Here is a 17,391-nt window from a genome sequence, read left to right as displayed (position 1 = left end):
CACTTTTGGGAAATCTGCACCTGAAGTTCATAAACTTTAAAGTCTGAAATGTTAAGCATCATAAAGCCTCACATGCCTATGCATGTTGTACCCATAAACTTTCACCATTCCTCCACTAATAAGATACAGGAGGAACTAAAATAAAGGATGACATGGGTTATCTATAATATTTATACTCCATAGCTCATTAATAAGTTACTAATTATGAATAGAGTGGCTTTTAGATCACCAGCTGAAAAACTCTAAGAAAGAGATGCAAGTTGAAATGTCACTATAACAACTTTTTAAACTGAAAACATGAAAAACAGAGGTCCACATAATATATGGGAGCTTAAGAACTACACATAGTACTAGTTATAACAAAATACCTCCTATGATACAGTAGGAAGGACAAAGGCATTTTTAAGCAAATATATTTACTACACATCCTAGAGTTTGTCACATGCTGACATAATTATATAAGGGATTTACAGGCCAAAGTCATGCAAGAAATAGTACAAGAAACTGAGAATGTTTATCCTGGAAAAGAAAAAAACTCAGAGTAAATATGAACAGTCTTCAAATATTTCATGTGGAAAAGAACAGTTTACTATGTTTAATTCCTGAGAACTGGAACCAGTGCATGTAAATTATAGGGAAACAAATGCCAACTCAATGGAATGGCTGACTTAGGAAGAAATATGCACCCCTACACCACCTAGCAAGAGTTGTAGATCACTTATCAGAGATGCTATAAAGGGAATTCCTGGATGGAGTGTTAGACTAGATGATTTTTATGACTTCTTTCAACCACAAAATTAAATAACTGATAAATGAAAAAGAAGTCGAATAGAAAATAAGTCTTAAATACTTTTTCTAAACAACATTGGTTATACAAATGAAGACAATGAAATCATACTTCCTTTACCCCTACCAAATTGAAATAAACTTAATTACTACTTACTGACTAGTCTGGAGCAAATTTAACTTTAAATGTAATTTCTATACAATATACATCATTTATTAAACAGAATAATACTCTTGTATGCAAACATTCTTCTCTAAGGCTCTAGCTTCATAGAGCAAATATTAAAAATATTGACTATCAGACTATATTGACTATATACAAATATTACTCAGACCAGATGAAAGAAAGGCAAATACTGCTTGATAGGTCACTCGGAAAAATTCTGGCTTCACTCAAGCCAGAAACTTGTTAACTTGAAAAATTCTGGCTTCACTCAAGCCAGTTAACTTGTTCACTAAACAAGTTAACATAAATCTCATTTAAGTGCATTAAACTTCATTACCTGTGAGTGAGCATGTTCTGCTTGTAACTTTTTGCATTCATCTTTGAGTTTTTCAGATTCTCTCTCACGTTCCAAGGTCATGTTGTCCATTAGCGTTTGAACTTGTACCAGTTCTTTCTTAAGCACAGCAACATCTTCTATTCCAGGTCTCTGAAGCTGTGAAACAACACATTTTAATTAAAAATCACAGTGAAACTAAAATAACACACTTTTTTTTTTCTTTTTTTTGTGGTATGCAGGCCTCTCACTGCTGTGGCCTCTCCCGCTGCGGAGCAGACACGCAGGCTCAGCGGCCATGGCTCACGGGCCCAGCCACTCCGCGGCACGTGGGATCTTCCCGGACCGGGGCACAAACCCATGTCCCCTGCATCGGCAGGCGGACTCTCAACCACTGCGCCACCAGGGAAGGCCAACACACATTTTTAAAATAGTTTTACTACTAAGAAATCAAAATAAAACAATCTTTAATATCAATTACTAGATTCCAAACATCAAACACTGATGTCTTCCCCCAACCACCCTCTCCTTTTCCCGCTCTATCTTATACTTGATAGTATTAGCACTCAAGGTACAAAACCACAAATTCACAATTATCCTTAGCACTTTAATTGCTTTCCTTTCCTTCACAAAGTACACCCACTGGTGATAACAATCACTTGATAAATGCTAAATTCCTTCATTTTTTTATCCTAGGAAACTGGTCAATAACATGAAGAACGAACAGGTATAAGCATAATTTGGGTTTGTTGCAGGTTGAATACAGTTGATTCATTTATTCATATATTTCTTGCGTGCTAAATAAAGGACAGAAAGGAGGCAAGGACAGATCCAAAGTTGTTAAGCCTGGGGAGAGTGATGAAAATACATGGTACCAATGACAGAAATACAGTTACAGAGGAAACAGGATGACTTGATTTTATACTTGTTGAATTTGAAATGAAAGCTAGAAATGCAATCAGAAGTACCCGAAAAGTATAAATTTATACAACTAAAGTTCAAGGGATGGTAAGATCAGAGATGCAAATATGGAAACTACTAAAAAAGACACAATATTAAGATAGAAACAACAAAAATGTTAAAGTCATAAATTATGTGTCATAAAATTCCATTTTTACTTTAAAAATCGTATAAAGTATATACATTTACGTGGAAAAACTAAAGGGAATTTTTTTCTTTCCTCCATTCTACTCAAGCTGTACTTCCAAAAATGTTTCATCAGTGTATACATTTAATTTTTCGATTTCAAATAAGGTACATTCTAATAAATGGCTTCTAAATTACCAGTTCAGTCTTTAGATCTTGAATTATAGTTGCTCCTTTGTTTAATTCTTCTGTTAGATAGGTCACTTTTTGTTCGGCAGCTTCTCGAAGACTCCTTTCTTCATCATATTTTGACTTTACATCTAATTAAGGATAGTTATACAAATGACATGACATTAACTCTAGGGAAGAACAGTTTTATAAATTCTTGTATATTCCAGTATATATCTATATATCACTCTAATTCACATTCCTTTGATAACCATAAACATATACAATAAAATTATACTTCTGATTACATTAAATGATAAACTATTTTTTTGTACTTTTTGAATTTTATTTATTTATACAGCAGGTTCTTATTAGTCATCAATTTTATACAAATCAGTGTATACATATCAATCCCAATCGCCCAATTCATCCCACCACCACCCCCAACCCCCGCCGCTTTCCCTGCTTGATGTCCATATGTTTGTTCTCTACATCTTTGTTTCAATTTCTGCCCTGCAAACCGGTTCATCTGTACCATTTTTCTAGGTTCCAAATATATGCATTAATATACGATATTTATTTTTCTCTTTCTGACTTACTTCACTCTATATGACAGTCTCTAGATCCATCCACGTCTCAACAAATGACCCAATTTCGTTCCTTTTTATGGCTGAGTAATATTCCATTGTATATATGTACCAAAACTTCTTTATCCATTCGTCTGTCAATCGGCATTTAGGATGCTTCCATGACCTGGCTATTGTAAACAGTGCTGCAATGGACACTGGGATGTATGTGTCTTTTTGAATTGTGGTTTTCTCTGGGTATATGCCCAGTAGTGGGATTGCTGGGTCATATGGTAATTCTATTTTTACTTTTAAGGAACCTCCATACTGTTCTCCATAGTGGCTGTATCAGTTTACATTCCCACCAATAGTGCAGGAGGGTTCCCTTTTCTCCACACCATCTCCAGCATCGGTTGTTTGTAGATTTTCTGATGATGCCCATTCTAACTGGTGTGAGGTGATACCTCATTGCAGTTTTGATTTGCATTTCTCTAATAATTAGTGATGTTGAGCAGCTTTTCATGTGCTTCTTGGCCATCTGCATGTCTTCTTTGGAGAAATGTCTATTTAGGTCTTCTGCCCATTTTTGGATTGGGTTGTTTGTTTAATATTAAGCTACATGAGCTTGTTTATATGCTTTGGAGATTAATCCTTTGTCCATTGATTCGTTGGCAAATATTTTCTCCCATTCTGAGGGTTGTCTTTTCGTCTTGTTTATGGTTTCCTTTGCTGTACAGAAGCTTTGAAGTTTCATTAGGTCCCATTTGTTTATTTTTGTTTTTATTTCCATTACTCTAGGAGGTGGATCAAAAAGATCTTGCTGTGATTTATGTCAAAGAGTGTCCTTCCTATGTTTTCCTCTAAGAGTTTTATAGTGTGCAGTCTTACATTTAGGTCTCTAATCCATCTTGAGTTTATTTTTGTGTATGGTGTTAGGGAGTGTTCTAATTTCATTCTTTTACATGTAGCTGTCCAGTTTTCCCATCACCACTTGTTGAAGAGACTGTCTTTTCTCCATTGTATATACTTGCCTCCTTTGTCATATATTAGTTGACCATAGGTGCGTGGGTTTATCTCTGGACTTTCTATCTTCTCCCATTGATCTATGTTTCTGTTTCTGTGCCAGTACCATATTGCCTTGATTACGGTACCTTTACAGTATAGTCTGAAGTCAGAGAGTCTGATTCCTCCAGCTCTGTTTTTTTCCCTCAAGACTGCTTTGGCTATTCGGGGTCTTTTGTGTCTCCATACAAATTTTAAGATGATTTGTTCTAGTTAAGTAAAAAATGCCATTGGTAATTCAACAGGGATTGCTTTGAATCTGTAGATTGCTTTGGGTAGTATAGTCATTTTCACAAGATTGATTCTTCCAATCCAAGTACATGGTATATCTCTCCATCTGCTGGTATCATCTGTATTTCATCAGTGTCTTATAGTTTTCTGCATACAGGTCTTTTGTCTCCCTAGGTAGGTTTATTCCTAGGTATTTTATTCTTTTTGCTGCAATGGTAAACAGGAGTGTTTCCTTAATTTCTCTTTCAGATCATCATTAGCATATAGGAATGCAAGAGATTTCTGTGCATTAATTTTGTACCTGCAACTTTACCAAATTCACTGATGAGCTCTAGTAGTTTTCTGCTGGCATCTTTAGGATTCTCTATGTATAGTATCATGTCATCTGCAAAGAGTGACAGTTTTACTTCTTCTTTTCCAATTTGTATTCATTTTATTTCTTTACTTCTCTGATTGCCGTGGCAATCTATTGCCACGGCAATATTGCCACTATTGAATAATAGTGGTGAGCGTGGACATCATTGTCTTGTTCCTGATCCTACAGGAAATGCTTTCGGTTTTTCACCATTGAGAGCAATGTTGGCTGTGGTTTTGTCATATATGGTTTTTATTATGTTGAGGTAGTTTCCCTCTATGCCCACTTTCTGGAGAGTTTTTATCATAAATGGTGTTGAATTTTGTCAAAAGCTTTTTCTGCATCTATTGAGATGATCATATGGTTTATATTCTTCAATTTGCTAATATGGTGTATCACACTGATTGATTTGCGTATACTGACGAATCCTTGCATCCCTGGGATACATCCCACTGGATCATGGTGTATGATCCTTCTAATGTGTTGCTGAATTCTGTTTGCTAGTATTTTGTTGAGGATTTTTGCATCTATATTCATCAGTGATATTGGTATGTAACTTTTTTTTTAGTATTTTTGTCTGGTTTTGGTATCAGGGTGATAGTGGCCTCATAGAATGAGTTTGGGAGTGTTCCTTCCTCTGCAATTTTTTGGAAGAGTTTGAGAAAGATGAGTGTTAGCTCTTCTCTAAATGTCTGATAGAATTCACCTGTGAAGCCATCTGGTCCTGGACTTTTGTTGGAAGATTTTTAATCACAGTTTCAATTTCATTACTTGTGATTGGTCTATCCATATTTTCTATTTCTTCCTGGTACAGTCTTGGAAGGTTATACCTTTCTAAGAATTTGTGCATTTCTTCCAGGTTGTCCATTTTTTTGGCATAGAGCTGCTGTTAGTAGTCTCTTAGGATACTTTGTATTTCTGCAGTGTCCGTTGTAACTTCTCCTTTTTCATTTCTAATTTTATTGATTTGAATCTTCTCCCTCTTTTTCTTCATGAGTTATCAATTTTGTTTATCTTCTCAAAGTACCAGCTTTTAGTTTTATTGATCTTTGCTATTGTTTTGTTTCTATTTCATTTATTTCTGCTCTGATCGTTATGATTTTTTTCCTTCTGCTAACTTTGGGTTTTGTTTGTTCTTCTTTCTCTAGTTCCTTTAGGTGTAAGGTTAGATTGAGATTTTTCTTGTTTCTTGAGGTAGGCTTGTATTGCTATAAACTTCCCTCTTAGAATTGCTTTTGATGCAACCCATAGGTTTTGGATCATGGTGTTTTCATTGTCATTTGTCTCTAGGTATTTTTTGATTTCCTCTTTGATTTCTTCAGTGATCTCTTGGTTATTTAGTAACATAGTGTTTAGCCTCCATGTGTTTGTGTTTTTTATGTTTTTCTACTCTAATAGCGTTGTGGTCAGAAAAGATGCTTGATATGATTTCAATTTTCTTAAATTTACTGAGGCTTGATTTGTGACCCAAGATGTGATCTATCCTGGAGAACGTTCTGTGCGCACTTGAGAAGAAAGTGTAATCTGCTGTTTTTGGATGGAATGTCCTATAAATATCAATTAAATCTATCTGGTCTATTGTGTCATTTAAAGCTTGTGTTTTCTTATTTATTTTCATTTTGGATGATCTGTCCATTGGTGTAAGTGAGGTGCTAAAATCCCCCACTATTACTGTGTTACTGTCGATTTCCTCTTTTACAGCTGTTAGCAGTTGCCTTATGTATTGAGCTGCTCTTATGTTGGGTGCATATATATTTATATTTGTTATATCTTCTTCTTGGATTGATACCTTGATCATTATGTAGTGTCCTTCCTTGTCTCTTGTATCATTTTTTATTTTAAAGTCTATTTTATCTGACATGAGTATTGCTACTCCAGCTTTCTTTTCATTTCCATTTGCATGGAATATCTTTTTCCATCCCCTCACTTTCAGTCTGTATGTGCCCCTAGGTCTGAAGTGGGTCTCTTGTAGACAGCATATAGATGGGTCTTCTTTTTGTATCCATTCAGCGAGCCTGTGTCTTTTGGTTGGAGCATTTAATCCATTCACGTTTAAGATAAGTAGCAATATGTATGTTCCTATTACCATTTTCTTAATTGTTATGGGTTTGTTTTTGTAGGTCCTTTTCTTCTCTTGTGCTTCCCACTTAGAGAAGTTCCTTTAGCATTTGTTGTAGAGATGGTTTGGTGGTGCTGAATTCTCTTGCTTTTTCTTTTCTGTAAAGCTTTTTATTTCTCCATCGAAACTGAATGAGATCCTTGCCCGGTAGAGTAATCTTGGTTGTAGGTTCTTCCCTTTCATCACTTAAAGTATATTATGCCACTCCCTTCTGGCTTGTAGAATCTCTGCTGAGAAATCAGCTGTTAACCTTATGGGAGTTCCCTTGTATATTATTTGTCATTTTTCCCTTTTGGCTTTCAATAATTTTTCTTAGTCTTTAATTTTTGCCAATTTGATTACTATGTGTCTCGGTGTGTTTCTCCTTGGGTTTACCCTGTATGGGACTTGCTGCGCTTCCTGGACTTGGGTGGCTATTTCCTTTCCCATGTTAGGTTAGTTTTCAACTATAATCTCTGCAAATATTTTCTCTGGTCCTTTCTCTCTCTCTTCCCCTTCTGGGACCCTTATAATGCAAATGTTGTTGTGCTTAATGTTGTCCCAGAGGTCTCTTAGGCTGTCTTCATTTCTTTTCATTCTTTTTTCCTTATTCTGTTCTGCAGCAGTGAATTCCACCATTCTGTCTTCCAGGTCACTTATTCGTTTTTCTGCCTCAGTTATTCTGCTATTGATTCCTTCTAGTGTAGTTTTCATTTCAGTTATCATATTGTTCATCTCTGTTTGTTTGTTCTTTAATTCTTCTAGATCTTTGTTAAACATTTCTTGCATCTTCTTGATCTTTGCCTCCATTCTTTTTCAGAGGTCCTGGATCATCTTCACTATCATTATTCTGAATTCTTTTTCTGGAAGGTTGCCTATCTCCTCTTCATTTAGTTGTTTTTTGGGGGTTTTATCTTGTTCCTTCATCTGGTACATAGCCCTCTGCCTTTTCATCTTGTCTAACTTTCTGTGAATGTGGTTTTTGTTCCCCAGGCTGCATGACTGTAGTTCTTCTTGCTTCTGCTGTCTGCCCTCTGGTGCTAAATGATAAACTTTAAATGATCAAATGTCTTTGTCTACATAAATTCCACACAGCGATAAATTACTAATTAGCATTTTAATGTATACTTAATCACATACAATATATTACCTAAAAGCATGTATATGTAGTTAAAAAAATTATATGCGATTGTTAGCATAACCAAATGTTAAATCTGTACTATATTACTTAACTTCTTCAAAATGTTACTTGTTAATCTTTAAGCATACCCCAAAAGAAAATTCATCTTCTCTAAAATTCAAGAAGAATTTTAGAGAGAAAATCAGTCCTTTGAAAGGAGGAGGTGGGAGAACAAACAAAATAACTTATATAGCAACTCTATTATCATTAAATGGCAGTAATCACCACCACAATCTATAACAAATGCTTTATCACACTAAAATACAATGTTTATTTCTAGGATATACAATGGCAAAATTGTAATGAGACTGATATATTGGCTAAATAATTCTGATTTAATTTACCTGCAATTTCAGTGGCAAGTTGGGCTGCTTTCTGTTCAAATAAGTCTTTCATTTGCTTAATATTAAAATTTTCTGTTTGGGCTTCTTCTAACTGCTGTTCCAGAGACTGTAGTTCTACAAAAAAGTACAGTAATTATTCAAATACAATGTGAATTACATTTCCTAAATTGTTATTACTTATAATCACTGTAGAAGTTAAAGACAATCAACATGTGTCTACTAGCCAATTACTAGTAGAGTATCTTCACATTTTAAGAATTAAGCATAGGGCTTCCCTGGTTAAGAATCCGCCTGTCAATGAAGGGGACACGGGTTGGAGCCCTGGTCCAGGAAGATCCCACATGCCTCGGAGCAAGTAAGCCCGTGCGCCGCAACTACTGAGCCTGCGCTCTAGAGCCCGCTAGCCACAACTACCGAGCCCGTGTGCCACAAATACTGAAGCCTGCGCGCCTAGAGCCCCTGCTCCGCAACAAGAGAAGCCACTGCGATGAGAAGCCCGCACACCGCAACAAAGAGTAGCCCCAGCTCGCCGCAACTAGAGAAAGCCGGCACGCAGCAACAAAGACCCAATGCAGCCAAAAATAAAATAAATGTATTAAAAAAAAAAAAGAGAATTAAGCATAGCCAATTCATTTAAGGCTCAAGTCATAGTTTACAAACATGTAAAACAAATGAAAGGAATATTTAGCAATCATACCCAAATAATTTATAAATATTTGTTTAAGGATTATTGTGACTTCACATTTCTCAGTTATTTTCCTATATCTGTCAACTGACCAAAAAGAAATATATCCTGCACCGCTGATGAAAAATGTAACAATGCGAAATGAAATTAGAACTGTTTTAAGAACAATCAAGGTCTTAGATAAAATAATCAATTAAAATATGCAGTCAACTCCTACTACTTCATTCTCATAAAGAAAAGGGATTTCAGAGGGACATTAAATACAATAGCTAATCTCAAAATATAATTTTGATTATTCATTGAGCATTCCTCCAGTTAAAGTCCATTACCAAGATGCTAGTTTCATCATTTTTTTATTTCAAGAGAAAAAACTGCATCGCTCTTTAATACAGATCTAAATTTTCATTAACCACCATATTAATGTAATATTTCAGAAGTTTCTTTCTAACTTCAGAATATAATGAACTAAAACAGGACTAAGATTTCATTAACTGATTAAGTTACAAAGTTCACAGGTAATAGATACTCTCAGCCTAGAATATGACTGTTGTCTTCACTGTTTTAAAGCCATAAAGTATAATCACAAAATAAAATTCATGTAGCAAGCATCACAGAAAAAGGAAGAAGAAAGGATGAGAAAGAAGAAAAAGAAAAATGAAAAAATAACAGCTTCAAGTAAAGTTACCTGCTGATGAATCAGTCACTAATCCATCAGGTTTAGAGTCCTCAATGAAAACAAAAAACATAAACAAATACATTAAAAGGAAAAGACAATACTGTTACAATTGCCAATGTGAAAAAAATCTCTGAAATCCACATTCTGTCAGGTAAGTAGCAAGATTTTGATGAAAATCAAATCTTGGCCTGCTCACATTCTTCTAGATCTCTAAGGTATGACTAGGCAGTCTGGAATAATGATGTAACTGTAGCTCACTGATTCTAAGAATTATTTTATGTTAACATATATTAAATTTTTATGAGTCTTGCCAAGATGGCATCTTAAATTCCATAAATACAGTAATAAGTAACATAAACTATCACAATTATAAAAATAGATTCTAAAGCAAATACTTAAGTTACAGACAAGATTCAATCCTATAATAGTCAAAATTTTTCATAAGCTGAAATATGCCATGAAACTAACACTACTAAAAAATTGGCTTTAAAAACATAAATTTTTAATTCCAGATTATAAATTGTCTTTAAAGGAGCCGAAATAAAGAATGTATTCCATAAGGTTTAATTTATCCCATGCATTAGGAATAAAATAATATACCACCTAGTCATTATTCCCATATTCTAAAGAATTACATATACCTGAAAAAGTTTCATAAGGTATCTCATAGTACATCTGACTTCTTATTTTCCTATACATTGGATTTAGACATACTGATTGCTAATAATCATCAGTAATTAAAATACATTTTCCCCCAAAGGTAAATTTCTTATCAAGGCAATTGCACTGTGGGAATGTATTTAATTTATATTATAAATGTAAAATAGCCGTATCAAATATAGTAAACAATTTCCTCTGTGTTTTCAGGTGCGGAAAATAATACAGCTCATGTTTGAATGATTGTTAATGGCATCTATGTAAAACACACATAAGTGAACTATAAGTATTTTGGATTACTAAAAACCTCTTTAATGCGTCCTCAATTATAGAAGCTGAGCAGTAATAAGACTGATATCTTTTTTATCCATTTATTTGTTTTTTTCCTAGTCTAAATCACAATTTTTGGTGAAAAGACAAAAAGACCAACTGGGAGTCATAATGTGCTAAGATAATGTGCACAGGGATCACTAATTACTTTATAAAAGTATTAGAGCTATTGTTAAAGGGTGTCAGTTTTATTCTTATAAATGAAAACTATATATGTATTTGGTAAAATTCATTATTCTATGATTCTTTATGTAAGTTTAGTATAAAAGTCAAAATAATTTTAGTATAAAAATCATAATTGGTTAAGACATTGTTTAGAAAATACATTAAGCTATAAAGAACATATATATATATAAAGAATCTAAGATATCAAGTGAAATCCCTCAAAATAACCACTTTTGATACCACAATGATTTGCTTGTTCTTTTCCCTATATATTATTTTTATGTAAAGTTGTATAGTACGTATGTGCCTGTGTGTGTACAAAGACACAAATGTTTTTTAACATCATTAATACATCAGTTTTCCCAAGTTTTCAAACAATCTCCACTAATATAAACTGTAAGCAGCTACTAATGGTTCTTTCCTTATTAACAGACATTTTAGTGATTTCTAATTTGTCACAAACACAAATGCTTTGAAGAGCTTCACTACTGTTTGAACCTATATTTCTTAACCATTTAGGTATATTGTCAGAAAATAAGAATAATGTTTTAAACAATCCATAGGTAAATGATTCTTAATGGAGCACCTTTAAGGAGTTACATCTGACCTTCCCACATATTAGTTATATTGGTTTGCATTCATTAGTACTACAAAGGATATACATGTAGGCTAATACACAGAGAAACAAATTAGGAAGTTATTCATATCAGGCCACCTGTTTACAAAAAAGTATTATGCTTAATTTTCAACAATGAAAATAAACAACTAATAACACACTTCAAGTATTTAAAAGCAATTACTTGCTGCTGCAGCCCTTGAAATTTTTCTAATTCTTTCTTTAATTCTTCTGAGTACCATTTTTCCTCCTAAGAGAAGAAAACAGTTTTTAATTAGTAAATTGTAAAAGATTTTATTTATCTGAAACACTGAAAATAAACAAGTATAATCATTTTTAGTCTTACCTTAAGTGAAGCCTGTAGGTCTTGGACCTCTTGTCTGAGTAGTGTTATGTCATCTCTAAACATAAGTTGAAAAAAAAGGAATTAATAGTTAATGTTCTTTAACAAATCATGGCCAGTGACTGCATATTAGTATTCTAATTTTCTCAAGTCTTAAAAAAATACTATAGATTTTATGTATAGTGGCATACATATATATATAAAATCCTTGGGAAAATAATTTTATTCCTAAAGCACATTGTCTATAAAGGGAAGAATATTTTCTCATGGAAATGATAAAACTGACTGTCAAGAACCTGAGCCCAAAGCAAAATATCTCCCATTAATTTACCAGCAATAAGCATCAATAGCTTCCTATTGCAGTAGTGTAAAATCTAAACTCATTAACAAGGACTATAAAATCTGCACAATCTACTCCCTGCCTTACCACTCTCACCCTCATTACTTTAGCTCTAACAATTCTGGCTTCTTTCTGTTTCTTGAGTCTGAAATGCTCTTTCCTGTCAAAACTTCACATTCTGTTCACTTCACCTAATTCTCTGTCAGTCTGACAAAGAATGGTGAGCAGACACCTCAAGGACCTAATGCAGGAAAAAGATTCCATGAGAAAACACATTTAGGATTATTCTTGTGGATATGAGGAACATATCTTCCCCTGCTGGATTATAAATAGCAGAAAAAGGGACTCTCCTTCCTCCACGCCACTCCAATGGCTGCCATGGTAGAAGACACAAAACTGAACTGAGCTGATTGGGAATACTCAAGTTAACTGATTCTAGTACAAAGGGAACAGAACAGAATCAGTTCTAATGTTTCAGAAGACCAAGTCCACACCAGCACAAGCGTTATCAGAAAGTAAAAGATAATGGGACATACTGGTGCGAGAATTATTCTCTAGGATGGGAGTGGGGGTAGAGAACAAATAACAGAGTCAGCTTCATCTGTGAAACATGGTTAATAATAGAAAAAGAAGGAAATTGCCAACAAAGAAAAATGTGAAAGATGGAGAAATAAGTCCTCTACCTTTGGTAGCCATTCATATGTAAAGAATTACTTCATTATTCAACAGAACTTGTCTATGCCAGACTCTCAAGTTGTTCAGTTTAATGGGGCAAGTAAACATGGAAAGAAGAGTAACAGACCATCAGTTCTATGATAAAAATAAAAACAGAGACATAGGGACTTCCCTGGTAGTGCAATGGTTAAGAATCCACCTGCCAATGCAGGGAACACGGGTTCGATCCCTGGTACGGGAAGATCCCACATGCTGTGGAGCTACTAAGCCCGTGCGCCACAACTACTGACCCTGTGCTCTAAAGCCCACGAGCCACAACTACTGAGCCCGCATGACACAACTACCGAAGCCCGAGCGCCTAGAGCCCATGCTCCACATCAAGAAAAGCCACCTCAATGAGAAGCCCGCACACCACAACAAAGAGTAGCCACCACTCGCCGCAACTAGAGAAAGCCCACACACAGAAACAAAAACCCAATGCAGCCAAAAATAAATCAATTAATTTTTTTAAAAAACAGAAGCATAAAGATAGTGATCACTTCTACTTACAAGCACTTCATGATGGAGATAAACTTTGAGGTGACGTCTTTAATCTCTGAATACAAAAATAAAACTGGATAATAGATTCCTGTTTCTTTTGTTGACTCTTAAAATTTGTCTTTTTATGACACTTTCATTAGTTTTCTTTACTTCGCGTGTGTGTGTGTGTGTGTGTGTGTGTGTGTGTGTGTGTGTGTGTCTCCCCTCCCCTCCCTCTCTCCCATGTGGCCCTAGGAACTTACCCAACTTGTAGAAACCACCTGCCAACTTAGTCTTAATATGAGAAGAACACAGGGAACACTTAGTTTTAATATGTGTATAGAAAAGTGTATATACGTTTTAAGTTTTCCCTACTCTTTATTAATCTTCCAACTCTATGTATAAACTAAAATGATGAAGAGAGGAATTAATAACAATATTCTTGAAAGGCTAATACTAAATTGAATGAAATTGCAAGGAAGATAAAGGAAGATAATTCCAATTCAACTTCTAATTGGGTGGGCTCAGTTACTCCAATTAATCTTTTAAAAAGTGCCACTTAACAAATTTTTGAAGCAATTTGCCTAGCAAAGAAAATCTTTTGAAATGTGTAACATATCAAAGCAATCTAGGGTATTTACAAAAGAAAATTAGGAAACATCAATCAAAATTTTAAAGGGAAACTTTATCCAAAAATTCCATTTCTAGAAATTTATCTTCCAGATATATTCAAACATGTGCAAATGTTATGTCCACAAGGACATATACCACAACATTTATAATTACAAAACACTGGAAATAGCCTAAATGCTATGATCAGGAGAATGATAAAATTCCATGCAGTCATTAAGAAGAATGAGATAGCTTTACCTGCATTGATATGAAACAATCCATAAGATACACAGAGAAACAAAAGGTATAGGACAATGTAGAACTTCTCTTTTATGTAATTACATACATTTATATATTTCTTTATATATACACAGATATAAGCATATGTGTATACATGCATACACTATCTCTGTAAATATACACAAGAAACTGATGATAAGTAAGAGGCTAGGGGGAAAGGGTGGCAAGGAGTCAATTTATACCACATAATTTTTTGAACCATTTGAATTTTGTATTCTGCATATGCTATCCATACATCTAATTTTAAAATCTGGACCCAAGAAAACTAATGCATCACGTTTCATATATATGATTGATGTTGACGGAATTCTCAGTTTGTCATATGTTAACTGTAGAGCTTTAAAACAAAAAGGTTTCATGACCCACGTAAGCCACATGGGCTTTGATCTAGAAGACATATCTTGCCCATAGTCACATGCTACCCAATATGTTATAGAAGGGCAGGATGTAATTTTAAGAAATTGGAGAGGTACAGGAAGATGGGAAGAACACATATAATAACAAATAAACCTGGAAAAGTATACACTGACTATTCCATAAACAATGAGAAACTAGTGAAAGTTAATATTCAGAATAAAGCAATCAAATTTCCATTTTAAGAATACTAGTCTGGGGCTTCCCTGGTAGCACAGTAGTTAGGAATCCGCCTGCCAATGCAGGGGACATGGGTTCGAGCGCTAGTCCGGGAAGATCCCACATGCCGTGGAGCAACTAAGCCCGTGCGCCACAACTACTGAGCCTGCGCTCTAGACCCCGTGAGCCACAACTACTGAGACTGCATGCCACAACTACTGAAGCCCATGCGCCTAGAGTCCGTGCTCCACAACAAGAGAAGCCACTGCAATGAGAAGCCCGCGCACCAAAACGAAGAGTAGCCTCTGCTCACTGAAACTAGAGAAAGCCCACATGCAGCAACGAAGACCCAATGCAGCCAAAAATAAAATAAATAATTTATTTTTTTAAAAAAGAAAAAGAATACTAGTCTGGCAGCAACATGGAGAGTTAAGTAGAGAGGTACAATACATAGGGAGAGAACTAACTATAAATACTGAAAAATATTTTTGAGTGAGAGATGATGAAGCCTAAACTAAGCCGTAGCAGGGAAGATAAAAAAAGGTTATAAGAGGGGCTTCCCTGGTGGCGCAGTGGTTGAGAGTCCACCTGCCGATGCGGGGGACACAGGTTTGTGCCCCGGTCTGGGAGGATCCCACATACCGCAGAGCGGCTGGGCCTGTGAGCCATGGCCGCTGAGCCTGCGCGTCCGGAGCCTGTGCTCCGCAACGGGAGAGGCCACAACAGTGAGAGGCCCGCGTACCGCAAAAAAAAAAAAAAAAAAAAAAAAAAAAAAAAAAAAAGGGTTATAAGAGCTTTTAAGGAGATAGAATTAACTAAACTTTGTGACAGATCAAATAGGGGAGGGTAAGTGTGTAAAAATGAGCATATCCAATTTTCTGGCTTTAGTAACTTGGTGGAAAGATAATGTTGCCATTAACCAGAAGATGTAACAGTAGGTAAGGAAAAGGTTTAGAAGGAAATATAATGAACCCTGTTTACAAATGTCAACAGGGAGATGTTCCTTTGGAACATCTAAGAGAAGATACCTAGTAGGCAACTTGGGAGATAATTCTAGGTTGGAGATGTAGTTTAGGAGGAAGTCATGGATATGGATATTACCCCAAGTACATTATATAGAGGAAGGGAGTACATTAAACAGATCAAGAAAGAATTATCACAATGATGTGCTGTCTCAGAAGAGTAGAAGGGAAGAGAGCCAGAAGAACCAAATTGTGCAGAGATTGTAATAAATAGTCTACAAAGATGGCTGCCATCAAGTTCTTCCCTTCGTATACACAGAAGCCACTCCTCCACTGAAAGATAGAGCTTACTTCTTGGCCTCTTCAATCTGAGCTGGCCCTCAGTTTCCTGAGCACTCCTGTAGCTACTATGACCAATAAAATATGGCAGAAGTGACACTCTGAAACTTTTGAAGCCAGGCCTTAAGATAACTGGCAGCTTCTGTTTCTTTCCTCTTGTAATGCTCTTTATTAGAACCCAATTGCTGGCCTGTAAGTCCAAGCAGCAGCATAGAGAGGCCTACATGAAGGAAAACTGAGTCCCCTCATATACAGCCCCAGCTGAGCTGACAGCCAGCATCCAGCATCATCTCCCAGCCGTGAATGTGAGGTCATTTTGGACCTTCTGGCCTTCCCAGCACTCGACTCTACATAACTTAAAGCAGAACCATCCAGTCAAATCAAAGAATCATGAGAAGTAATACAGAGTTACAGTTTTAAACCACTAGGTTTGGAGTGGACTATTACACAGTTATATAGATAACCAAAACAGAGGTCAAGTAAAATAAAAACTGAAAATAATCCAGGTTTTTTTTTACCGTTGACCTTTGAAGAAGTATTTTCAGGAGAATCATAGGGCAAAAACCAGGTTTTAGTGAGCTAAACATTGGATGAAAAGTTAAGAAGCAAGAACACAGGTAGACTATGGATCTTTTTATGTTGAAAGTTCATGTATTCGGCACTAATTCACAGCTGAGAAAGCAACTCTGTTAAACTGACACTAAATATATAAACATTTATATATAAGTATATATTTTATATCTATCTCCTAACAAATGACAAAAGAACAGTACCCAAAATTATTGACTCATACATTAAAATCCTAAAGAGCACTAATAGTCATGTAAAAGGGAAGATTCATATTTCCCAAAAGCTCTGGTTTTCCCACATATTTTAATAAATTAAAACAACCATATTTTACAGTTCTACGTATCTATCAACCAAAATGTGGTCGTAATACTTTTCCTTAATGTGGTGTCCTTTATGCTATAGCATATTAACCAACTAAGAGGCTTTTTTTTTTTAAAGAAAAACATGAAAAACAATTTTTTATAAGTAGAATAAAATCAAGTTTTCTTCCTTAGTGGGAATATAAGACAAGAGTCCTTACCAGTAGAAGAAGAAAAGCAAAGTCATACTGTTGAATGCTGTTCTAATTAATTATATTTTAGTTTAATTCTTAAAATGGTCAGGCAAAATTGTCAAGAAGTAGAATGTGTTATGTGTGCTTGCTGTTATACTGG

General features: G+C 35.2%; 1 protein-coding gene across 3 annotated transcripts in view; it reads right to left on the bottom strand.

The window, feature by feature from the left end:
- Positions 1-17,391, bottom strand: part of EEA1 (early endosome antigen 1) — a 131,335-nt gene that overhangs the window by 67,641 nt on the left and 46,303 nt on the right. For all 3 annotated transcript variants that reach the window (XM_030856399.2, XM_030856401.2, XM_030856403.2), the window contains 6 exons: positions 11,852-11,906; positions 11,690-11,755; positions 9,747-9,786; positions 8,377-8,490; positions 2,571-2,692; positions 1,290-1,445 (listed from right to left, as the gene is read on the bottom strand). In XM_030856399.2, the coding sequence (XP_030712259.1) occupies positions 1,290-1,445; positions 2,571-2,692; positions 8,377-8,490; positions 9,747-9,786; positions 11,690-11,755; positions 11,852-11,906 (553 nt within the window). The remainder of the gene's footprint in view (positions 1-1,289; positions 1,446-2,570; positions 2,693-8,376; positions 8,491-9,746; positions 9,787-11,689; positions 11,756-11,851; positions 11,907-17,391) is intronic.

This window comes from Globicephala melas, chromosome 10, assembly GCF_963455315.2.
Source record: "Globicephala melas chromosome 10, mGloMel1.2, whole genome shotgun sequence".
NCBI classification, from domain to species: Eukaryota; Metazoa; Chordata; class Mammalia; order Artiodactyla; family Delphinidae; genus Globicephala; species Globicephala melas.
This window is presented reverse-complemented; position numbering and strand designations above follow the sequence as displayed.